General features: G+C 33.6%; 1 protein-coding gene across 2 annotated transcripts; it reads right to left on the reverse strand.

Moving 5' to 3' along the window:
- Positions 1-8,867: 8,867 nt before the first annotated feature.
- Positions 8,868-22,456, reverse strand: LOC100249829 (transcription initiation factor TFIID subunit 11). 2 transcript variants are annotated; one of them, XM_010646510.3, is made up of 6 exons: positions 22,280-22,456; positions 21,880-22,010; positions 20,538-20,832; positions 10,496-10,583; positions 9,781-9,880; positions 8,868-9,275 (listed from the first exon to the last, which is right to left on the reverse strand). In XM_010646510.3, the coding sequence occupies exons 2-6, from the start codon at positions 21,926-21,928 to the stop codon at positions 9,148-9,150; spliced, it is 660 nt and encodes a 219-aa protein (XP_010644812.1). In that variant the 5' UTR covers positions 21,929-22,010; positions 22,280-22,456; the 3' UTR covers positions 8,868-9,147. The 2 variants fall into 2 exon arrangements, with proteins under 2 accessions (XP_010644812.1, XP_002277017.1); XM_002276981.5 differs by lacking the exon at positions 21,880-22,010 and having other exon boundaries at positions 22,280-22,451.
- Positions 22,457-27,094: the final 4,638 nt, after the last annotated feature.

Raw genomic sequence — 27,094 nt, forward strand, 5'->3', positions numbered from 1 at the left:
CCCACTTCACATGGCTTTTAAAAAGCCACCAGCCCACTTGCTTTTAAAAGCCACCAGCCCACTTCACATGGCTTTTAAAAGCCACCAGCCACTTAAGCTAAGCCCAATTCATTATTATTATTATTATTTTTCTTTTACAACCCATTTCAAACGGCGAATATTCAAAGCCCAATGAATATTTTTATTTTATTTCTTTTATTTTCTTTTCTTTTGTTTATTCTAATTGTTTTATTTGATTTCCAATTCTTCTTTTTTTTAACATGCAAAATTATTTATTAACACCAATTAAAAACTAATTTTCTCAATATTATTATTCATTAACTTAATTTAATTTTTCTTAATTAATTCTTTTTTTTTTCCTGGAAAATTTCAATTTCTAAAATCCTAAGAAATTTTCTACCCTAAGGCTGACATGACATAAAATTTAAACTCGTTTAATTGACCGACATAATAAAACGAAATTCACCAATCCGAAATTGACACGTGTTCTCCAAACACTTTTCTTTTTGACTTTTCAACCATCACACAAAATAAGACTTTTCAAACTAAAATTGCTAACGTGGCATAAAATACCCGGTCATTATAGTTCAGGTCTGCCATCTTCTTGTCTCCCATTTTCATTACGTTATTCTTTTTTGCTTTGTTTGCACTTGATTTCCCGGCATGAACGGCCGATGGGGAGTAGGCATGGGGGACCACAGGATGGTTCTGACCTCTAGGAGGCTCTGAGGGTGCTTTAAAGCATCCATTCCTTCCCTTTATTTGGTTGTTTGATATCTAGTTTGGCTTCATACTTTTCAAACCCCATGCATGGCCACCCCCTGTAACCCCCACGTTCCTCTCCTTCTTCAATGGGCGAAAGTTCACCTAGCGCCTCTTGCGAGCTCCTCCGCCACCGACGCGCTAAGGGCTGCATCTCCACCCCTCTACGTCCTCCTAGACGACCCCCATGATTATCACTCTGCCCATCAAGCCGCTGCTGTCGGTCGTGGACCGCACTTCTCATTCAAGCCCAGCTTGGCCTCGTCGGACCCGTTCGCGATGCTAGTGGCCCTGCGCCAGTCGTGACGAGGCCCCGGATCTCGCGCCCACTGGCGCCCCAGTTACCTGCACCGTCCGTGACTCATTCGACCGCGCTGGGAACTCGCCATTGACGCCGCCCTCTCAAATGATGAGAGGTCCGCCACCTCCATCGCCCCGTCGTCCCTGCCGTCTTCATCGGCGGCGCTCGTGTTAAGGACCTGGTGAGCCTTGTGGCCCTCCACCTCAACAGCCATCTCGCCTCTCGTCCTATCAGCGGCAACGACCTTCTTTGGGAGATGTTGCCTAGGCGGAGGGGTAGGCTGTGATGGGAATGGGGGTTTTGGGCTTGCCCATGATGGCAATGGATATGGGCTTGAGTTGGAGCCCAGACCCAAGTTTGTTGATGGAGGGCCTCATGCTCCTCATGCCAATCACCCTTATAGCCCCATGTCCATATTGAGTTAGCCCATTTGGCTGCTTCAATTCTAAATAAATTTTTTAAGCCTCTAATTTTCGTAATTTATTAATTTATTTATTCATTTTTATTTTTATCTTTTTTTTATCTTTTTTTTTAACTCAACTTAAACACAACTAAAAGACAAATTATTAGGATTGAATATCGTTTTTAAAACTTAAAATAATTCATATTTTATCTTCTCTTCCTTAGTTGAGTCTAATCATCATATGTGAAAATTTTATATAATTAGATCATGTTGGTCTCAATGAATTTCCTATATTCCAAATTTTAAATCCTATTTTCAAAACTTAGGTCCTTATGCAAATTTTCAAAAATCCGACGTCCAAATTTAATTTTCAATCCCAAAATTTCCACTATTCATTTTTATTCGTTTAAATATTATTTCGTTAATTAGTATTACTATCCCATATTTATTTATTTATTTCAATCATTAAAGTCCAATTCTTCAAAAATCCGACGTCCGAATTTAATTTTCAATCTCAAAATTTCCACTATTCAATTTCATTCGTTTAAATATTACGTTTGTTAATTATTATTATTATTTCATATGTATTTATTTATCCTCTTTTAAAAATCTCATTCATTAAAGTCCAATTCTTCAAAAATCCAATGTCCTAATTTAATTTTCAATCCCAAAAATTCCACTATTAATTTTTATTCGTTTAAATATTATTTCGTTAATTAGTATTAGTATCCCATATTTATTTATTTATTTCAATCATTAAAGTCCAATTCTTCAAAAATCCGACATCCGAATTTAATTTTTAATCTCAAAATTTTCACTATTCAATTTCATTCTTTTAAATATTACGTTTGTTAATTATTATTATTATTTCGTATGTATTTATTTATCCTCTTTTAAAAATCTCATTCATTAAAGTCCAATTCTTTAAAAATCTCAATCTTTCAAATTTAATTTTCAATTTCACAAATCTCACTATTCACTTTCATCCGTTCAAATATCGTTTTTGATTAATTAGTAACATCATTCCATATTTATCTATTTGTTTCTTTTAAAAATCTCAATAACCCAAATTTAATTTTCAACCTCAAAAATCTCACTATTCACTCTCATCCATTCAAATATCGTTTTGATTAATTAGTAACATTATTCCATATTTAGCTATTTATTTCTCTTAAAAATCTCAATCATTAAAGTCTAATTCTTCAAAATTCTGATTTCCAAATTTAGTTATTTGAAATTTCAATTTTCCCATCTACGAACTTAATTTCCAGTTTCCAAAGCTCCAATTCTCGCATTTATTCCGTTACTTATTATTATCATTATTATTATTATTTTATTCATTTATTTCTAAAAATTTTGCCTTCGAGTGATTTCCAAGATTTCCAATTTTTTTATAAATCGACTTTCATAATTTCTAGCTCTCAAATAACTTACAATTCTAATTTCTTTCAAAACTTAACTCCCAAAGTCCTAATTTTCGTAACTTAATTTTTCTTAAAAATCCCCAACTTTCAAATAATTCTTCAAAATCCCAATTTCTTTCAAATTTAATTTCTAAAATTCTCATTCTTACATTTAATTCCTAAAAATCCAATTTTCAAATAATTTCTAAAACTCTAATTTTCAAATAATCTCTAAGACTCCACTTTTCAAATGAATTTCAAAAATCCAGTTTTCCTTCGAACAATTTAAATTTCTGTTTGGTGATGCATGTGATATGTTTCGTGCTCTATATTGTGCACTGACTCCATTTTTATGATAGCGCATTGCTCGTTCGTGACCCAGGTACGCATCCACTCCTATTTTGGTCATTCTCTATGCATGTTTTGATTCCCATATGTGCATAATCGATTTGAGTATCCACTGATTTTTCTATTGATTGCCACGTCAGCTTCATTTTATTAGTAGATACCCGACTTTAGGGACTTAGAGGGGTGTTATGGTCTTTATCGTACCTTTCCGATAAGTAACCTAACCCTCGAGCTTGATATGGTTTTTCATAAACCACCTTTTCCAAAATAAGGAGTCACACTTAGGGTTTTCTTTTTTATTTTGTTTACCATTTTTAAAACTAAAACAAAAATAAGTGACGACTCCAAGTCATTTTTTTTAATAAATAAAAAATCATTTTCAAATAAAAATCGAGCTCGCCATCGAATGGAAAACGCATGAGCTGAAATGCGGGGTCTACAATTATATTTTTCAAATTTATAGAATATATAATAAATACTTTTTAAATACCTCATAAAATATTTTTTTTTTCTAACTTGCAAATTAGACACATGGTGTTTATTATTTCGAAAATAATGTAAACACACACACACACACACACATATATATAATATTAATCAAGAACACAATATTTTTAATAATAATTTACCAACCTTCCAATAATTTTGAAAGTGTAAATAGGGTAATCGGCCGAATTAAAGTCTTCAAAATATTCAAAATTTATCCATTCCAAAATTATCTCTCCACACTAATCCTAAATATTTTTTAATAAAGATTTAAATATTAAAAATCATTAAAATAAATATTTTCTTATTAAAGCAATTTTTTCAAAGTAATAAGATAAAAATCATGAAATCTTCAAAACTATAATTACAACAAATATTTTTTATTTTAAAACTAATTTCATAATTTAAATTAATGATTTAAAAAAAATAAAAATGTTATAAAAATAATTTTTTTATATTTTTAATTCCATTTAAATATGGTTTTTTTTTAGTCTCTATTGATAACAATGAAATTATGTTTATAAAGGCAAAATAGTAAAAATATATATTTTATTTAGTTTACTTATAATCAACAATTCAAACATGATTGATTTTAATTTTATTTCCTATGTGTTAATTTTTGTAGGGAATGTCTTAATGACATAGTTTGGTAAAAAAATAAAAACTATCAATAATTGTCTTAATATCAAATTCAAGTTGTTTAAAAATTGTACAAAACCTATTAGGAGCCTTGTACACCCTTGTACACTTAGCACATTTCTCTTGTATAGTTAGTGTAATACTCTTGTACAAATAGTGGATAACTTAGGATCAATTTTTTTTCCCTAAATATCATTATTGGGGAAAATATTAGAATTTTCATGTGAGAGTTAAATAAAATGCATGACATAGACGTACAATCCTTGGGTGACAAGGAAAATAAAAAGTGGATTAGAATTGATTAAAATAATTCACAAAGGGTAATCTTGTACACATTTGTACAATTAGTACATTTCCCTTGTACAGTTAATGTAATACCTTTGTATAATGTCACAAATTTTATATCCCTCCTAAGTTATGTATCCATGTCCACGTAGGAGTATTTAACCATATTTTCAATGGTTTAGTTGAGAAGATGGTGGATGACTTAATGTCCAAAAAATTGTCCCCAAATATAATTATTGGAGAAAGTATTGAAATTTCCATGCAGGAATTAAATAAAGTGCATGACATATATGCACAATTTGTGAGTGATAAGAAAAATAAAGGACTGACTCATAATCTATTATAATTTTTCACAAATGGTAGTCTTGTATGCATTTTTACACTTAGTACATTTTCCTTGTACAATTAGTATAATACAATTGTACACTGGTGTAATAAATGAATAAATAATTTTTTTTTTCATAAAAAAAAATAGTACTAAACAAGGTTTTCAATTTTCATTTTTAAAAATATTTTTCATTTTTTAATTAAACGTATTTTCAAAAAGAGACAATATAGAAAATAAAATTTATTTTTAAAAATTAAAAAATTTAAAAATAAAAACTAGAAAAATATTTTAAAACCAAACTAAAATATAATCTATATAATTTTTAGTTACTTGTTTTCATCTAAAATAAGTAAATATACCTTTCAACCTTTTTATATAAGAAAAATTCAATCTCTACTATGTATTGATATAATCAACTTCTAAAATTAAGTCATATGAAAACATTTTAATTGAGTACTTAAAATAAAAACTTTCCATCTATCATCTTTATTTCTTTTTCTTTTTCTTATTTTAATAAATTTTCAATTAATTCAAATCATTAAAAAAAAATTAACTTATTACTAAAAGTCATGTTCAACATGTTCTATTACCTTTCAAGTAAAAAATTAGATAAGTTTGAAAGTCAATAAAAAAAATTAAATACCACTTTTAATAATTTTTAGATAAAATTTTATATAATATATTTTATTTGAAATTTAATTTCTAAAGTTTAACTACAAAATTTTAGAGAAGAAAAATTATTAATATAATATTAGAACTTTATATCTTAGTTATTTTTTTCAATAAATTTATCTTTTTTAAAATTATATATATATATATATATATATATATATATATATATATATATATATATAATAAAGTGAAGTGATAGTCAATTTTTAAAATTTTTAAAATATGGTTAATGTAGAAAATATAAAAAATAATTAAAAATAAGAGAAAAATATAAATGAAAGGGTAATATAAATTTAAAACAAAAAATAAAAAATAAACTAAAAGATAAATACAAAAAGATAAAAAATATTTGGATGAAAAATCCCAGAATTTTTATCATTGCTTATAATAAGAACAAAAAGATTCAATATCTTTAAAAATGAAAACAAAAAAAACATTATTGCTTTTTATTTGACATAAAATAAAAATATAGATTGAAAGGAAAAAAAAAAAGTTAGAAATGAGTAAAACTTAATAGGGAATAGAAAAGGGAAAAAAAAAACACAAAAAATTTGAAATTCACACCCTATATAAGGGTTAAGGGTATTTTAGGGATTAATAAAAGACAATATCCTTCATCTTAATTTTCATACTTTGTTTGGGTCTTGGGTTTAAATATGTATGATATATGGACCAAATGTTAATTTTTGGGTTTAGTTGAGCCAAAACACAACTCTAAAAAAAAAAAAAAAACAAACGGAGAAAAGGTGGAGAGGGGAGGGGGATGAGTAAAAGCAAAGAAAAACAAAGTCAAAAGTAGTAATCAGCTTTTTCTTTTTTCTTTTTTTAATAATAATTCACTCATTTCCATAAACCCTATTTGGTCGTCTTCAACCTTGGAGGCTACTGGGCTACTACTCTCTTGGGAAAAGCTCAAAAACTGCTTTGGCGGGTCATAGAACTGTTCTTTTCTCAGAAGACTCCTACTCACACATTGGTTTCGTTTCATACTTTGAATGGAATGCTGCATGTGCATGCCATAAGAACATGTTGGTGCTCAAGTTCTTGCATTTTATGCGGAGTTCGTGTCATACTCGTGCATTGTTATATGTCTTGAATTGGGTTGTATTCAGGTTGAAAGACATCTACCACCCAAGCATGTTGTAATGCTAGGTGAGGCTGGCTCTGCCATGGACGAGACCAGAGGCAGAAAGCATACAGTTCTGCTCCCCTAAGGGACAGTGAGCATGGGTTCTCATTATTCCCTCACATACGCATACAATTGAAAGACTAATTCAATCTCTTTTAGCAGATTGTCCCTATGGTTCCTACGCGCATTGTCCCCAGATCTCCTCCCTAGATCATGGTTGCAAAACAGTGCTAAAACCCAATCCCTGAGGTTGATGCCAGCCTATAGTAGATCTAGAGAGTTCTCTTCTACATCTTAGGAGAGAAGAATCCACTACTATCAAAAGAGGGAGGGCTCACCCCCCAACATGGTAAGGTGAGAGACGGGAGGTCCCATGCCCACCTTCACACATGTTTGATCCACTCAATCCCTTCTCACACAATCAGGATGTTACCTCTGATTACTATTCCCATGTCCCTCCAAGAGTGGATAGCCTAAAGGTTGTTCTCCTACAATACTAAGGTATCTCCTATACTTCCTTTCCAAGGTCTGCCTAGTTGTATATCATCCAAATGCCTAACACCTAGTTGAGTAGCAACTTGGAAGTCCAACATGAGCTTGACGGACCGTGATTGTACTTGGCTTGCCTAACCATCAAGGACATGGGACAGTCTAAGGTTCTTGGCTTGACAACTGGAATTGAAAGCTTCTTAAAGATGAGAATTTCTTAGGAAGCCCATTTCAATCAGATTGGAAAGAAGGATAACCACTGCTGCTTGCAGGGGACACATTATTGTCACCATATTTCTTGTCAAAAATGATTGTCTAGCTACTAACTTGCACTATCCCATTCACTCATGGATTTGTCATTACAGCTAATTCTTATTGTAAAATCCCCATTAATAAGCCAAGGGTCACAACAAAAGGGATCCAAATTCTCAAATCAGAAGTCCACTCTGATTTTCTCTAAGTATTCTTCACTCGGGACCTCCTTTCAAGGAAATACAATCAGACTCTCCAATATCACCACCCCACAACCTTGGACACCTTACCATTTCCATGGCCCTCTTTGACACAGAAAAACCAAGAAACAAACACCTATTCCAATGCCTCAATATTTCAAATAATTTAAATTTGTCAAACTATAGACGACTGGGCCATAGCTAATCTAACTTACGACAAACAATTTGCTCAGGGCAAACCGATAACACATGCTCAAACGCTAAAGAGCAAGGTATCATAAATTCAACCTAGAAGTCACTTTTAATTTATCCTTTCAGAAGTTATTTGCGATTTTATGGGGACATCAATCAGAAGATTAACATTCTGATTAAAAGAAAAAAAAAATTGGTTTAAAAAAAATAGAGGTATGAAAGAATTTTTACTACCTCAAAATTTAAAATATTAATTTTGTTTTTAACTTCTTGTTTTTGTTTTCTTATTGTTTAGTTTTACTTTGGTGGGAGAATTCCTTATCCTTATTTTGTACTTCTTATTTCTATCGATATATTTCTTTGTTGTTTCCTATAAAAAAAAAAAATATTTAAAATATTAAAAGTAATTTTTAAAAATATAAAGTAATTCCATACATTTTATCTAATAGTCACTCTATTCTATATAGTAGTACTATTTTCTAATTTTAAAAACAAAAAATAGGAGGTGTCTCCAAACGAGCACTAAGTCTACTGTCATATAATGAACATTCTCTTGTATCACCTTTATGTGAACTCCTATGACAAAGTATGAGCAAAAATTTGTGATTTGATCAAATGAAAATATCTTTTCAACCATATGGCATGTGAGGGTACATATTTATTTTCAGAATTTGGGAAGCTGATGTTCCAAGGAAGGGGGTATACCCCAATTAAGTTTGACGTTTTATCAAGTATAGAAATCCCCTTGGTTCAATTTTTTCTTTTTTTCTATCATTTTACATATTTATTTCATTTGTTTATTTATTTAAAATTGGTTTACTCCAGAACCTTGACTGTCCTACCCAACTTTTGAAGTTCTTGGGATGTTCCAGCTTTTTCTATTCCTTTTTTTTTCTCTTGGAAACAGAGATATATCAAGGAAAACCATGAAAATAACATGCCAATAAAAATATACCTGCCCTCCTATCATTGGCCTGGTGATCCAAAAAAATTAAGCTGCCTAACCATTTTGGAAAATTCAGGGGACAATGTCCACAAATCCTGCTTAGAAGCTGTACATTTGGAGTTCCTGTTGGGTTGGGGTGGGATGGAGGTTAGGAATCCAGCTTATCAGGTAGGATCCAGGTTTTTAACATGCCTACAATATATGTGGGATAAGAGTAACATAAAATTATGGGTGTAGATATGAATCAAATGCAGTGAACAGGGTAGCACTGAAAACTTGGGCAATCAATCATAAATTGGCATCAGGGTCCATCTATCGGAAAAGGCGCGACACTGATCTCCTTGGCACCTTGCCTTCAAGCTTTAATCTTCTATATGCTTCTCTAATGTGGCAAGGCCTAATCGGTCCTGTTTCCTTTCTCTCAGTCATAACCATTCTAGCTGCAAAACACAAAAGCCTCATTACATGATGCTATAGAAGCACAAAAATTCAATTTTTTGATATGTATTTTGAACCTGCTAAGAGTCCGTTTGACAGTGATTTTCGGAAGTGTTTTTAACATTTTTAATACTTAAAAGGTAAAAATTTTAAAGTGTTAGAAATACTAAAAACACTTCCAAGAATCACTACCAAACACGCTATAAGCCAAGCACTAAGATGTAGCTTTGTTACACAACATTCTAGCGAAATTAATTGAAAAATGGATCAAACTACTGCAATCACGTCTCCACCCCTAGCATGGTCTATTTATTCTTCTCCCCTTTAGTTTAGTTGAAAGGATATTTTTGGCTTTTCTTCCCCCCCCTTTTGTCTTAATTTCTTCTGGAGGGAAATACTGGTTATTTTGGAAATGAAATTTTAACATAAACTCAAAGACAAAAATGGAAAAAAAAAAAAAAAAAGGAAAGGGGAGAAAAAAAAAAAAGAAAGAGAGTTTGCATTCACCTGTTTCAACAAGCTCACCAACAAACATTTTTGCTATTCCTGATGCTACAATTGTCATTGGTGCTGAAATTTTTTGGCTTCCAGTAATGCTCACAAGCAACTGCATTAAAATAAAAAATAAAAGAAAGAAAACAAATGAGAAAAAAAACATAAACAATATAAGCACAAGTAAATGTGTAAACAGTGTCACCAGGTTTTAAGGCATAACAGATGCAGGTCAAGAAGGCTGCATAGAAAAGCGTTTGGTATGCCGAGCAACAGATGTAAAAGGTTCAGAGGAAACTTTTTTGAACTCATTATTCCCAACGTGCAAAGTTTCAGCCCACAACCTATCATGTAGCAAAACTACTAAAGCCTACTCTGTGATTCATATAATTTTTTGTCAGCAGCATTATACAAGTCTGTTAGGCTAAACCTTCTCACATAGGAAGAAGAAGCATCAAACCTACATATACATACATACATACATACATACATACATATACATATATATATATATATATATATATATATATATATATATATATATATATATATATTCTTGGAGAGGAACCTCAACAATTTATTCTTGCCGTGCAAGAGGGTTCCTTCTCTTCCCACTTAGATTAAAAGTCAGGAATCAGATTACAGAATCATAGAAGGTCAAATGAACTGATAGACACAATAAAAGCATCAAACATTGCCCTAATCATGGAAAGCCATAGAAGAAAGATACCTTTTTCATGTTTGCTTTTTGAAATCCAGATCTCCTAAAGGATTCATACCTGCTCATCTGTTCCTCAGTGAACTGTGATAAGATAGCCCTAAAAGACAATCAGAGATGAGATAGTTTAGACTCTATGGACACATTTATTCATGCATATTCTTTACATGATACAATAAGGGACTCATTTCTAAAATGGTTTATTTTACAAATTTGTCCTTGTAATATTTTCATGACTGAGGACTCCATGCAACAACATTTTATCATAAGAAATGCATGTGAGAGCAATCCAAAGTTGACAATGTTTTGTATATGTAAACATAGATGATATCAAATGTAGGACAACATTAAAAAATTTCTCCTTTTTTTTTTTGTCTCTTTTAGTAAAATTGTATTCAGAATTTTGCACTTGCACTTTTCTGATGGGAAAAAGTGTTGGACTTATAATTATATGACAAATTATTTTTGACATGCACATCAATATAACAACAGATGTTGCTTATATTTCTAAACCACAACGGATTGTACATATTTCTAAACCTAAAATTGTTTATGTATAAATAAAATATGCATAATTACGCAAAGTTAAAATCAGATCAATTATAAACTCTTGAAGAAACCAATGAAGGAAAAAAGTTTTTTGTGATTTTTTTTTTTTTTTATATGGGCAAATACATAATCTATAAAGAGATTAGTGCCTAACAAAAAGAGGCCCACCCATTGGACACAAGTGGTATGCAAAAGGCTTAAAAAGGGATAGAAAACAACTAAATTTCCATTTGAGGCTATCTAAAAAATTCCATCATTCTCACATCTCCAAGTCCACCCCAACAAGGATTTCAAAAGGTCGCCTTCAATCTTTGATCTAGAAACTCTTCATCATGGAAGATCCTTCCGTAACACTCTTTCCATATGCACCAAAATAAACATAAGGGAAAACCATGCACCAAATCATACTGTCTTTTCCCCATCCCCTTAGTGAAGTAGGACAACCTTATGATGATTGTCTAAACTCAAAAGTAGGTGGCCAAGGGTTTTATTTTTAAGGTGTCAAAAAAAAAAATTATAAGGTGTAATGAGACGAACAAGGAATAAAGTTTATGATAGAGAAAAATAAAATAAAAAATAGAGAGAGAAGAACAACGAAGAAAAGATGAAAACCTTAGAGTCTCACTAAGGCCTTTAGGAGTCTCACCTAGAAGAAAATCAATGGAGTCTCACCATTGAGGATTGCAACACTTGCAATGAAGAAAATCATAATATTATTAATATCAATCAATTCATTTCTTTGATTTACATTGATTAGCCTTATTAATATGTTTGTCTAAGAAATTTGAAGTCTACTAATATTCTAATAACTTATTATGACTCCAATTCTTATTATAACATCCAAAGTTTACTAGGATTCTAATAACGTATTATGACTCTAATTCTAATTATCTTATAACCTAATTAGCTGATTCTAACTTGACTTTAACAAATACTAATCTTTCTTTACTTCCAACTAATACTAATTCTAATTTAATTTCAACTAATATTAATCCTAATTTAATTCCAAGTAATACTAATCATACTTTAATTGCAACTAATACAAATTCCCTTGCTTAAGGTATATCTTAGAGATTCATTCTCATCAATTCCCCCTGACTTTTAAAAAAAAAAAAAAAAAAAACTCGACCTTGAGTTTTAGTGATTTTCCATGGTCAATTGAAATCCCAAGCAATGTCTTCCAACCTTTCTTTCTTCATAGACTCTTTACCATCGTAAGATTGGACATTAAGATCTCTTGAACTTGTTCAATTTCATGAAAAACAATTACCAAACTTCAAAAAACTTTCCAATGTTGTAAAATAAGTTGATAGTTCTCGAAATAATTATATGTCATCAACAAGCTTGTGGAAAGTTGTTTCCAACACTCTTCTTGTAAATTGTCTTGTAGAATAATAAAATTCTTGAATCCCCCATATTCAAAAGAAATTTCAGTAGATTCTTAATGTTTGCCACCACTCATGATAATGTTTTGCCTTGGGAAGTCAAGCATCGGTTCTTCTAAAGCTTTTACAACTTCTTTGAGCTCTTCTACTGGTTGACCTCTTTCTTTCTAGATTCATCATTGATGACTTCTTTCTCCTTACTAGTAACTTTGAATTGCTTTTTAATAGGAGTATTTGATGGCTCTTCTAGTTTCAAGGGTGCTAATTTTTTCTTTGGTTGATTAAGTAGTTACGAGTTATTTGTACTACGGCGGCGAAGAATCAAATTATCGCTATATTCTAATTCCCAAAAAATATAAATTTGTATCATTACCCTGATGATATAACATAATAAATGACCAATATACCTTGCAGACAAGGATCTTCTTACGCCCATTGCGCACAATCGTGCAAGTGTTCTCAAATCCATCATGTTGGACCCTTTCATAAAAAAGTCATGGTCTTCCAAGCCCAATATGGGCAACTTTCACCACCAAAATATCACACCATACTGATAACTTAAAATTATTACTAAAATTAAATGTCACTAGACAACAAGAACTCGCCAAAATAGATGTGTCATTGACCCATGCTATTTGATAGGGATTTGGATGATCTTTTGTCTTTAAATTAAGCTTCTCAACAAGCTCCTTTGAAGCTAAATTGGAATAACCACCTCCATCAATAATCAAAGTACATAGTCTCCCTTGGCAAGCAACACAAGTTCGGAAGATGCTAATACATCACCAATCCTCCTTTTCGTTTAGTCTTGCTATGTCCACCAATGGTTGCATAAAAAAGTTGTAGCCTTCAACCATGTTTGCAAGCATTGCTCCACTCTTTAATTGCATATGCCTTCATGCTAAGAACTTTTACTCTAATACCAAAACTAATGTAGGACAACCCTAAGATGGTTGCCTACACTCAAAAATAGGTGGGCAATGATTTAAGGTGTGAGGAAAGGAACAAGGAATAAAGTTTATGGTAGAGAAAAATAAAATAAAAAAATAAAGAGAAAGAAGAACGACGAAGAAAAGATGGAAACCTTACAATCTCACTAAGGCCTTTTACGAGTCTCACCTAGAAGAAAATCAATAGTCTTACCGCTGAGGATTGCAACACTTGCAATGAAGAAAAACATAATATTATTAATATCAATCAATTCATTTATTTGATTTACATCAATTAGCGTTATTTATAGGTTTCTCTAAGAAATTCAAAATCTACTAGGATTCTAATAACCTATTATGAATTTAATTCTAATCATCTTATAACCTAATTAACTAATCCTAATTTGACTCTAACAAATACTAATCCTACTTTACTTCCAACTAATACTAATTCTAATTTAATTCCATCTAATATTAATCCTAATTTAATTCCAAGTAATATGTTTTTTTTGATAGGTAATTTAATTCCAAGTAATATTAATCCTACTTTAATGACAACTAATACAAATTTCATTTCTTGATGTATATCTTAAAAATTCATTCTCATCACTTAGCCTCTCACACTAGGAGAAGGTTTGTCATTAACTCTAAAAACACTGACTTCAACCCAAAAATTGCTAAAATAAGATTTCACAACTTTATTATCCTCTCACAATGGGTTAGGATGTGATTTGTTGTTTCTTCGGTCTTTGCAAAGGCTATATCTATTTATAATTATCCACCCTCTTCTCATGAGGATATCTATGGTTAGGATCTTACCCCAAACTACTTCCCATGTGCCCCCCTAAAAAAAATACATAAATAAAAATAAAGGAAGAAATAGAAGAGAAGGTTCTCAAAGGCTAATGGAACCTCTAAATTTCTTTAGTTAGGAACATCTCTCTATTCCCACCACATAAAGAACTATAGTAGGATTCAACATAGAAGTTTCCTTTCCTATCTTCTTTCCATTGTAAGCTATCCTACCCCTTACACTCTCACCGAATGAATGAGCTTGAAAAATTGAACCACCGCATCTGTTTCTCAATCCCAATAAGTATCTTCTAAATGGTACATAGCAATGTCCTCCTTTCCTTCCCCCTTTGCACAAATCTGTTATTGTAGCATCCTTGTTAGAGACAAATTTGGAAAGCAAAAAGAAGACCTCTATCAAGGGACTTGAACCCACCCATCTATCCTATTAAAATTTAGTATTCATACTATTTCTAACCTGAGTTGTTGTCTTGATTTTAAAATATTCTCACTCTCTTCTAATGGTTTGCCATAAGCTTACTCCAAAAGGCCCTCTCACCTCTAGGGTGCTCCAATCCCCCTCCATTCCCCATATTTGGCTTGGATGAACTTTCTCCACATACTATCATTGTCATCGGCAAACCTCCATTACCATTTACCTAGTAAGGTTTGGTTTAATACCTCCAACCTCCTAACTACCAAACCACCATACTTTTATCCTTACAAACAATTTCCTATCTCACTAGATTCATTTTCCTTCCTTCTAGGTGGCTATCCCATAGAAAATATCTCTAATTTTTAAAATCTAATATAACCCTTCTGCAAATTGAAAAAACGAACATGAAATAAATTGGAAGACTCAATAGTATACTCTTAAAAGAGTTAATCTCCCTCCCTCAGACAAATATAGCTTCTTCAAGGAGGCTAATCTTTTTTATTTTTTAATTTTATTTTTTTTTTGGGTTTCTCCTTGATTAAGTCCCACCGCATAGGAATTATGAATTGCACTTAGAGGCAAGCTAAGATACAAGGAAGGAAGACTCCCAATTTTGTACTGGAATAGAGAAGCCAATTTGTCTACACTTAACACCTCCCCATAAGAACCATCTCACTTTTTCTTTTTTCTTTTTTATGTTTATCTTCAAGCCTAACACAAATTTAAAACAAACAACAATATCTCAACTCACCCACATCATTCTAATAGAAAATAAGCATGTCACTTGTCATAGTAAATGGGAAATATTCATCATTTCTCCTTCTCTACCCTCAACCTTTTTTAATAGGTAAAGATCAGTATCTATAAATTAATACTAGAAAAAGGTACACCAAAACACACAAAACATATACAAGAGGCACCTAAAGGAAGGCCTCGAAAGAGAAGTCACAAAAAACCATCCTTACTCTCAATAAGACCCCACCCAATCTGCAAAATCAATCAAAGGCATTGAGCCTTCTCTTATGTACATGCTAACCAAACTGAAAGATTACAAGGAACGAATGTTTTATCTTTTGATCAGCCTATTTCAAGTTTTCAAAACGTCTTCAATTTTGTTCTTAGCTAATTGTCCAAAAACTGCAAGGAGGAGCAACTCTCCACACCTTTTCCCTTTTCTTCCCTACAAAGGAACCATACCAACTTAACAGAGTATCTTTCATTAAAGAAGGGATCACCCAAACTACACTAAATAAGGAGAATAACAGTTACCATAGAATCCTTGCTTTGGTGTAATGAAGTTAATTATAATCAATAGACTCCCCTTCAAGTTTACAAAGAAAGCATCTATTCACTAACGTTGTCCACTTTTCTATGCCAAAGATCCCTTGATTTTTTCCTCTGCAAAACTTCTTTCAAAATGGCTAAGTGGTTGTATTCGTCTTTAGCTATTTTCTATTTCTCATTATCCTTATCTGATAAAGGTCCTTACCTTTCTAAACTATCCAACAATTTATCTTCTCCAATGCAACTTCTTTCCTAACAGATGCATTACCAAAAACCTCTTTGTTCCATCTTAAAAAGCACGAAACTTGGAGTACCCTTGATCTGGTATTTATACTAGTCCTTGATCATGCCGCCAAACATTTCCACTTCCAACCACATTCTTTTTAGCTTGAACAGAACCTTACCTTTCTTAATTCCCCCTATAATTAGGACAATAAGAGTGTGATTTGACACCGGCCTAGCATTTATTGTTAGGAAACACAAGAAAAATGCTCTTCCTAGTTACTGAAAAATAGGAAGCAATCTAGTTGAGATTTGGAACTGTCCTCCTGACCTCCACTCCACGTGAATAAACCCCTAAAAAGAGGTAAATCAACCAACTCACATTCTATAAATCCAAAGAACTACCTTATATCTAGAAACATCTTGCTACAATTCCTCATTTTGAATGGATGGTGCACAAACATTAAAATCCCTGCATATACACTAGGGCCCTTCCCAAAGCCCTCTAATGGAGCCTAACTCCTCCCACATCTCCCTTTTCTCCTTTTCACTCAATGGGCTATGAATGCTAGAGAACACCCAACTAAAAACATCTTCACAATTTCTAGTAAGGCAAGAGATAGAATAAACTCCTGCCTATGAATCCAAACATTCTAGAACTCTAGAATCCCACATCACCAAAATCCCTTCTACTATTCCTCTAGCATCTTTAGGAATCCGATTTAAACTCCTCCCATCCCTAAGCTTCTTACTTACCCAACAGTCATAGCACAAATCTTGGTTCCCTGAAAACAAATCAAGTTTGGCTTCTTTCTCCTAACAAAGGAATTGATCACCCTCCTTTTATTCAGATCATGCAAGCCTCTTACATCCCAAGAAAGCATGCAAAGCTTCATTTAGACACCTCTACCACATGTCAACCTTCCATCATATCCTCCACTTCCTTCCCTGCAATACCCTCATAATTTTATTTTTTTTATTTTTTGTTTTTTGATAAGCAAGGAATGCATAAAATATAAAAAGCGCTAAAAGGACGCATCAAAGTACATGGGACGCATACAAAAAGCATCTAAAAGCACAACGAACAAGAGAGAAACACAAAAAATGGTACCCTCTCTTAACAAAAATCCAACTACTCAACAAAATCGAATAAAGACATAAAATCTATCTCTATGTACATCTTCACCCAAGTAAACAAATTACTAAGAAAGGAATTTTTCAAATAAAGATCCAAACGCTCCTCATTATCAAACACCCTGTGATTCCTTTCCTTCCAAATAGTCCAAAAAATACACAAAGGAGTTACTCTCCAAACCTTCTTACGTCTTTTACCCACAAAGGACCCATGACACCCTAAGAGAGCCGCCTGGACAGTAGCAGTTTGCACCCATTGGAAATCAAAAAGATCAAATAGCAACTGCCAAAGGACCTTGACCTTAGAACAATGGAGGAGTAATTGATCTATGGATTCTTCCTTTGCAAAGAAAACATCTATTGACTAAAGACCACCCCCTTTTCTAAAGCTAATCTATGGTGAAGACCTTTCCCAAACTAGCCTCCCAAGCAAAAAAAAAAACTAACTTTAGAAGGCACCCACTAGTTCCAAATTACACTTTTTGGAAAGAATCAGCACCCTTGATTCCAAAGCGGCATATAAAAGCTTAACAGAGAACTTATTGTTGGTCGAGTTTGACTACACCTTGTCTTCACTCACACTATCAACCACCTTTCCTTGCAACCTTGAAAATAAATCTTCTACATCATCCACTTCCCAATCATTTAAAGGTCTAAAGAAATGAGGGTTTCAATGACCTCTCTCTCCTATCTAAAACCAAAGATCTACCACTTATGCCTCCTTTGAAACTAATAAAGCAAATAAAGAAGGTTAGGAAACACACAATGGTTCATCCTCACACCATTTGTCCTTCCAAAACTTCACTCTCCTTCCATTGCCCATCACAAAGGAGGAACTGCAAACGAAATTGCTCCGCTCTTTCCCAATAGATTTCCAAAGCCTAACTCCAACCCTTCTCTAACTTCACTGGACCACCACCCACCCTCTTCCTCCCCATATTTTCCACTAATGACTTGAGTCCTAAAAGCTCCTTTTTCTATTGCATACTGCCAATTCCACTCACACAAAAGTGCCTTATTCAACAAAGGAAGTTGTCTAATCCCTAAGCCAACAAACCCCCCCCCCCCCCCCCCCCAACTCTTCTATAAACACATTGTCAACCACTTCACCAAATGTACCTTCTTCTCCAACCTACCACCTCCTCATAGGAAATCTTGTTGAATTTTCTCCAACCTCAATATGACTTTCCTCGGAATGCTAAATAAAGACAAAAAATAGATGGGAATACTAGATAGAGTAATCTTGATTAAAGTAAGCCTCCCCCTTTGGAGATGTATTGCCTTTTCCACAAAGAGTCTTTCACAAAACCTTTCTTCCACTCCTATCCCTTGATAGTCATCTCCCCCTCAAGAAGAAGTGATGAACTAATAATTGAAGATAATCTAAACAAGCTTTACTTGAGAAGCCTTCAAATCTTAATAGAAGTTTAGTAAATTTTTGGAAAATCACTAGGAAGGCCATCCCTAAGGGACATGCCCATCGGGCTTTTTATGATTTTTTTTTTATTTTTTTTTTATCTCTAATAACAGAAAAAGAGAAGAAAATGAAATTTTTTAGATCCTACTTTTTAGACTAAACATATTAAAAAACAACAATAAGGTAGAAATAGTTTATTTTTAATGAAATTTATTTTGAACAAGGATTGGAGACTAGAAGGAAATTCAAAGAAGGATATGGAAGCTAAGAATCATAAAATTGTAAAAATCACTTACTCTATTTGCTATAAGAGATTAGTCAAGGTTGAATTATTTAACAAAATAAGTTGTTCCTGAGTCAAAATCATTGTTAAGTGGAATCTTCTTTATGCTACTTGACACACTTAATCAATAACCTTTATCAAACATCCATTCCCTTATCCAAAATGGCCTTTTATATCCTAGCTCATAGCATACACATCAACTTTTTTAATTTAACTCATATTTAATAATTTTTTTTACTATGTTTCTTTCCCCTTTTAGCATAGGAAACAAATTTTTATTGAATTAATTTTTGTCTCTCGACATTTTCTTGCAATTTTTATAAAACTTAATCTAACACAAAATATTAAGCATGTTTCTTTATTTAATTTGACAAATACAAAACCAGCCCAACCCACTTTAACCCCCATGTAACATAAGTAAAACAACTAAGTATCATATGTATGTTAAAAAGAGATTAAAAAATAAATAAATAATATAGAAGTTAAATACATAATTCCATTTCAGAGAGAGAGAGAGAGAGAGATTCAAGCAAAGATAAAAGTGTGTGTATATATATATATATATATATATTGGCATCATATTAACTGTACAAAGCAACAAATAATGACATATAAATCAATCCAATAACCAAAGAAGTTAAAATTGTAAGCATAACATCTTATATATAAGAATTATAAACATAATATCTGGCATGATTTAGAAAACAATAGACAAATAAAATGAACACACAGACATGTATGCAAAAATAAGCAAGAAGTTAGAATTCCCAAACACTAAATGCAAAAGCAAATGACTTGTTTGTAGAGAATTATCGGCTCCATTTTTGTGTTTTACATTACTTTTTTCTTCTAGAAGCTTGGAAACCCATATAAATATTTAAGCAGGATTTACTAGCTTGGAGTTAAGAAGAAGCATAGATAGGATGAAGCTCAAATTACTAATCAAATGTTCATAGCATCGTAAGTAGAGTATTATAAGTGATGTAAAAGAACTTAATGGCTCAAGTGTCTTCCCTTTTTTTCTTGTTTGAGTTTAGGAAATCCCTTTCTAAGCTTAAAAGTTGAAAAATGAAGTTTGTAGTAGAGTCAAAGCTTGCAAGTCTTGGGCCAACAAAGATCAAGAAGCTTCAAATAAGGTAAAACATTGAATTAAATTAGGTGGTTTTGGTATTTTTGTTGTCTGCTTGATTGGAATATAGGATGCATATTGTACTAATGTTTAATATTGATTTGGGAGTTTTCATCTCAATGGCAGTGGGGCAATAAGAAACATGCAGGGTATATCAGAAATCGTATAGGCGTCTATACTAATACAGTACAAAGAGGTTCAAGGGATTGGAGTTGGAAAATCACCCACCACCTCCATCAAATTACTCATTATCAAGATCTTAGATTTCCAAATGAAATTCAAAATATTTCTCTTTTGTGAAAGACTAAAATGCAGCATTAAATCTGACATATGAACCATTTACTAGTACTACCCATTGTACGTCTAAGGTGGACTTTCAGGGCCTCATTTCTTGGAATGGAAAATAAAATAGTCTGCGCAACAGGATGAAAAAATCATATGCAAGGAATAATGGACAATGAAAGAGGGGGGAACCAAAAAAGGAGAAAACATACTGCATCTTGGCCATTTTATGAGGATCACCAGAAGTTGGGAGCTTTCCAAGCTCCACATCCATGTTCTCCTCCTCTTCTTCCTCATCTTCATCTTTGGACTTTGCAGTGGGTGGTACCGTGGTTCCACTAGATGGAGCAGCAGAGGGTGTTGATGTGGGATGAACATTGACATTAGCATCATCTTCATCTTCGATTTGTCCACCAACAATCTCCTCAACAGGTGAATCAGGTGGTGATGATTCCTCAAATGCCACTTCAAATGGATCCTTGGATTGCTTCATTTTTCCTTCTAATTCTGAGGATTAACACTAAAAAACCTTAGATCACAAAACAATTAAGCAACTCTGAGTTATAATTCTGAAGGACAACCTCATGCAAAGATTTCTTCAGACCTTAAACAAAGTGAGGCACAACGTAATTTATGAATGCAGAAGAAATCAGGAAGGAGGAATTCACTATTTCGGCACCCCCCATCCCCCTTGCAATCTAAATAGCAATCAAGAGATCTTTCTATCTTCCTTTCTCTTTCGAATAGAGATGACAGTAGCAGGCAGGTATCAAGTGTGGTGTCCTCACAAGCGATTCTAAATGTACCCACACTTTTCTCAATCCACCTGGGATTCTATAGGGAATAGATAAGATTTAATGCTTATTTGGACAATAGTGAACATTAAAAACCTAAATCTGAAATAAAACCCATATGGATTCTTACCCAATTTCATGAAATTCTTGAGACATAATATCATTAAAATAAAATAAAACAAAAAGAAAGATGGAGGAAATATAGGGCCTGTTTAGATGTTGTTTCCAAAAACTGTTTTCTGTTCTCACTCAAAAACACATTTGGCAATTGTTCCCCGTGTTTTCAAATTTGTTCTCCGTGTTCTTGATTTGGTGGTTTTGGAGAACAAATACTTCATGGCGAGTTGGCCTCTAAGTAAAAGAGGAACAATGAAACTCCAAGTATATAAATATCAAAGGATAAAATTAATATGTCATCTTCAAAAATTAATATGCCATCTTCAATTAGGGGTTTTCTCCAGCAGATGTTCGTTGAGAATAAATCAAACTAAAAATGTGCATTATCTGTAAAAGGATTTACACCCCTCTCAAAGTGAGAGTTTCTTGTCCTTTCTCTATTTTTATTATTTTGCTAGTTTCTGATGTGAATTAAGAAATATATCAACTAAATTAACTTCAACAAAAAAGAAAAACTGAAGTGACCAGTCCACACTATTTGTCAGGCAAGAATTCATCCGATTCATTTCTCGACAATGTAAAGGTCAGATCAGACAATGAATCACACAGACCAAATAAATCAACTTAATCAAATTACACGTACCCAGAAAATCAATTGAATTAGACATATGGAAAATCTCCTCAGCCAACATATACAATCCCCAAAATTCAATTCTATCCGAAGAACCGACCAGAATCTCACCAAACCTAAACACTTCGCATAGATTCCAAACCCTGCCAATTCCCAATGCCACGAAGCTAAACTCCAACACGTAAAAGATCCAAAACAATTCAACATCACCGAACAATCCGTTTGGTTTTCGGGAAAAACCGAAGAAAAGAAAACAAAATCCAAAGTTTCGTTTCCAGGAGCACAAAACTCAAATTACCCAAAATTCTATATGGTTTTCCCCTCTATATATTTTCCGCACCATTTCTTAGCAACCAAACGGATTCGGGAAAAGAGAATAGAGAAGCTAGGGTTTGAAGATTCGATCTTTTACCTTAAAGATGGCTCTTTGTGTCGTCCCTGCTACAGTTTTTTTTTTTTTTTTTGTTCTTCTTCTTCTTCTCAGCTGCTAATATAATAATAAATAAAAAGTCTGTTTGGGCAACGAGAAACCTTGAGAAATTTCAAATTTGGACTTCTTTTTACCGACGTACTACACTGCTAATCCACCCACACCTTTCCCTTTTCTCTCTCCAGTCTCCACTATTACTATTTTTATTTTTTACTTTTAATTTTTTTTTCACTTTTAATAAATATATAATATATTTCAAACATTTCTTTTTTTATTTTTTAACTGAAATTTTAATTTTTTTTAATATTTAATTTAAATTTAAAAATTATGAAAAAAAAAAAGGATACCAAAATTTGGAGCTGCAAGAAATGTGGGGACGGGCAGGGGCAATGGTGGTCCTCGGTAATTGTGTATCACTCAACATGCGTTGTATAAAAAACAATCAATCAAATATCAAGGCAACATCAAACATGGTAGGTAATAGAGAGCGTACCTAGGTAGCAAGCTAAGCGCTTTAATGGGAGATATGGTTAACTTAATAATAGGTGTAAAACAATCTCATATTTATCATAGAGATGAATCAAAATCAAATATCAAACAATCATACCCCTAGAAACAATATAAAAGAAAAGGATCAAGGATGTTGGGCTCCCACCAAGACCCAATTTACTTTTGCATGAATTGATGCCATGAATTCCATTATTTGGAACTATAAAGTTTATTCATGCTTATTAGAAATCGAGAAAATCAAGAAGAATGTTGAAAAATAGAAGTTTGGAAAGATGCATGCTAGAAGAAAATTGGCAGCAAGTTTATTAAATATGGATTTTATGCCTAGAAACTCCTAAGGACGGAATTTTTTTAAAGAAAATTGGAATTATTTAATGAAAAATGTTTTTGAAATCCATATTTTAAAGGTGTAAGATCATAAGGAAAAGAAAAAGGATCAGGAGGAGGGTAATTTATACCAAGGTGCCTGTGTAGGAGTAGAGCCTAGGAGTGCACTTGAGATTGTATTGCTGAAACAGATTGCATGAGGAGACCTCTACAGATCTCTGGTAGTTTGGAAAGAAACTGGCCATATTCATTTTAGAGCTCATGTTCACTATGTTGTTACTCATTCTCTAGCTTTTGACCCTCAACACTGTAACCAATTCGTCCATTTTCTCATAAATCCTCTTTGGATTTATGCATCCTAGCTTCTGTGCTCCCTCATCTATTGTGAGTTCCATACTAAACTCCTTTTCTGCTATTTTATCATCATGAGAATCAACTTCTCATTTTTTGGAGCTTGTGGGAATTCCCCTCCTTCCAAAGCTACTGCCCAACTAGCATCTTCTTGGATAAAGACTAGTAACGATCTCAAGCCTGCTGTCCATACATGCGTCAGTTGCAGAATGAGGAGAAGATCCTGATGCCTTTCATCAAATACTATCTTAAAGTCTGTGATAGATGAGACAAACTCAATCAAGATGACTTAGACCCATCTGGACTCTCCATGTTATTGTATCCTTGACTTATGATCATATGTTGTTGGTTGCCACAAGTCAATTAACTTAATAGAACTTCTCGACCTGTTGTATGCTAACAGATAATAGTGAATTAGATGGTACCTTGCTGCTACTATCACTTTAGTAAGATCCTCCATGTTTAACTTTTGGTCTTCTCATAACCCTCCAAATCTTCTTTCTACAACTTTATTAATAAAGAAACTACATGACAAAGTACCTAGTTCACCATCAAATCTCGAAACAAAGTTGTGATAGTCTTTAGGCATCGATCTTCTATCAAATTTGGGTAGAGGAGTGAAATAACCAACACGACTAAATATAGTAATACTATTGTGGCGAATAACCTCAGCCTTAACTCACTCTTATCATCGTGTCTTTGTGGAAATAATTCATCATTCACAAACTGCTTAATAATGTAAAACACCTTCTAGTGTGCTTCATGAATCTTTGTTGCCTTCTGGTGTATCTCGGTATTGTCATGGCTCTGAAGATTTTCAATCTGTTTCAACCCATCAGCTTTATCAATCATTTGACTAATCGGATTTATATCAATGCCTCAGGCTCTTATTAGCTTCCTCAACTCTTAGGATGTTCTCAAGTCTAGGTACTTGATTTATTCATGAATGCCATTAGAAGTAGCATTTGGTATTGCCTCAATTGTTATCACCATATTGTAATGCGTAAATGCATTGATACCTTGACTTAAATAACCAGCATTTGTAAACCATATTCCTGGATTGCATCTTTGATCTAAACATGTCGTCAATGAAGTTATTGATGAACTCTCTAGACAAGAATGCCAATCACTCGATCCTCAATGTGATGAAATGACAGACTGTCGATACGAAAAACTTCATGAACTAGACTATCTGCATGCATGTTTGTGGATTTTGGTATTTAAATTTTCAGATTGGGTAGCACGGGAATGATAAGGTGAGTTTTGATTTCAGACATCATTAAAGTAACCCGATCTTCATCCGAGACAGATAATAAGAAGATTGACCAGATAGATTTCAGTGCCCCAATAAGGCAATTTCAGCTTTAGACAACGGTGCCGACAAGTTTTCCAATCCGTCGTTTAGCACATCGTAGAAACTAGGAAAGAGCTCCCATTGCACTAGATGGATTCAACAGTCCTCTTCATGAAAGGAAAGATCAGAGCACCAACATGTGAGTACTCAATTTCACAGTCTTGATGGAATCTCTGTTCATTCTAAAAGGTCTTAGTAATGTCTGTTCCACTAGCAATTACCCATTAACGATAAAAAACTAGAAACAAACACCAACCTACCAACCTTGATAGAATAAGAACGATTTGCATGAGATAGAAGAACAATCTGGTCAACACCCTAACAATATCTGAGATGGGGGAGGGGCTCAACACTTTGGTGGTTCGTGTGCCTAACCTTGGAAACATTCTTCCGTAAGGAAGGCTTGCAAGTTTGCAAAAAAGCTTTCCCGCATCAACCAATGACGTCTTCCTATCAACTAAAGCTGTAACAAGGCTAGGAAACTCAAATGCCAGGGAATGAATAGGACCAGAATGAGTAATCCATGTTGAATCCTCCGGCATAGTCCCATATGCGCATGGTCATGTCCCACAATAACCAACCTTTTATAGTTCAGACATAGTCGAGACCAAAATTTTGAAAGTGAGCCATGTTGTTGAGGCGCCATCTTCATATATTACATTGTTGCTTCCTTAGCGATAGGTTCATTAGTAATATAGTTGTGTCTAGATTGAGTTCTGAGCATCTGTAGCTATTGCTAACAGGAATTCCTCCAAATATTTCACTATTATAAACAAAAATACTCCAGCATTCAAAAGGGTCATGTGCTCTTGGGTGGTGCATCGAAAGATAATCATGCATGTAGAAACTTCATGCACCTGGGGCCACTCTCTGGCTCATGGCACCAAGATATTGGATGACTTCTCGACGACTGTCTTGTCAAGTAATTTTTCTCCCAAAATTGATTGATTAATGGAGTCAATTCGATAAGTTGAATTGGCGCCATCAGTAGAAAGCGTCATGCCTGAAACTGGTAGAGTTGGGGTTTCTTGGATCCATTTTAATATAGGAGAAACTTCTTGGGGGTCCTTATAGATCACAGCTAAATGGACGTTTTCTATTTCATCAAACAGGATAACCGTGCCTGGCCTCTTGCAGACTGTCACCTTCAAGTATCCTCATTCTTCATTATCAATGTAACCAAGAAGTGAGCCAATCGGTTTGGAGATATCTCTCATTTATCAACCTCATGTGGCAGCAAGCATGTAAGAGTCTAATGTAAATGACCCCATTGCGGCTTGATGCCGACTCGGGGTATATAGAGAAGAGCCTTAGAGTTCCCACGACTTTTCCATGCATTAATAAGCCTCTAATCATACATGACCACAACACAACAGTTTGCTTTTCCAAATTGGAATGCTGAATTTCTACATCTGGGTGCTCCACTTGTAGGATGAGTCCTGGAAGTGCTCTCTAGCAAGATCTGCTAGACTTCTCGTCTTTGTCTTCCTTCATCTCCAAAAAAAAAAGGACCTTCAGTCGTGTCTTCTTCTCTACTTCTGCTCTTCCCTATTCTCATAATCAACCCCCAAAATCCTTATTCCCACATGATCCTCTCTTCCTCAATGATGTAGTGGCCTCAAGTAAAGTTATTGGCTGCATCTTCTTTGCAACTCATAAGCTGTCCTGGATGGAAAAGTTGGTGGTAAATCCCCTGTCCTCACCTCATCAATACAGTGGACTCAAGGTCAACAAACACAACACAAGGGACATGCTTTCCAGCACCATTGTGGTATTCTAAAGCTGCCCACCTATGGTCCAACCATTTTCTACATTTGTTTCTATTGAAACATCAACAAGACCATGCATTGATTCCCGTGGTTCCAGTTCAATAGTTACAAGACCCCTGAAACTTTCTTCGTCTTCTGAATTATTCTCGACATCTCAATGAACCCTTTTAGGCTGAAGGATGGCCACACGTGGGAGGTTCATCTAAAGACAAAATATGCTTGGATTCTTGCTTTTCTTCCTTTCTATTCTAATTTTTCTTTTACTTTGCTCTCTCCTAAAAATAAAGCATACTTCCCGCATCCTCTAGTCTCCTGCCAGTTCTCATTTTTTCTATGTAAAGATGCTTTTAAAAGGATGCAATGCATGCCTTCTTTTTGTTGCATGGTCTCAATATGGAATCCCCTTATTATTTGTGCCCCTAATTGGAGAATAATCAGATCTCTTTTTTCCTCCCATGCGCCTGCCCGTCCATGGAGATCGCATTC

This window comes from Vitis vinifera, chromosome 19 (assembly GCF_030704535.1).
Source record: "Vitis vinifera cultivar Pinot Noir 40024 chromosome 19, ASM3070453v1".
NCBI classification, from domain to species: Eukaryota; Viridiplantae; Streptophyta; class Magnoliopsida; order Vitales; family Vitaceae; genus Vitis; species Vitis vinifera.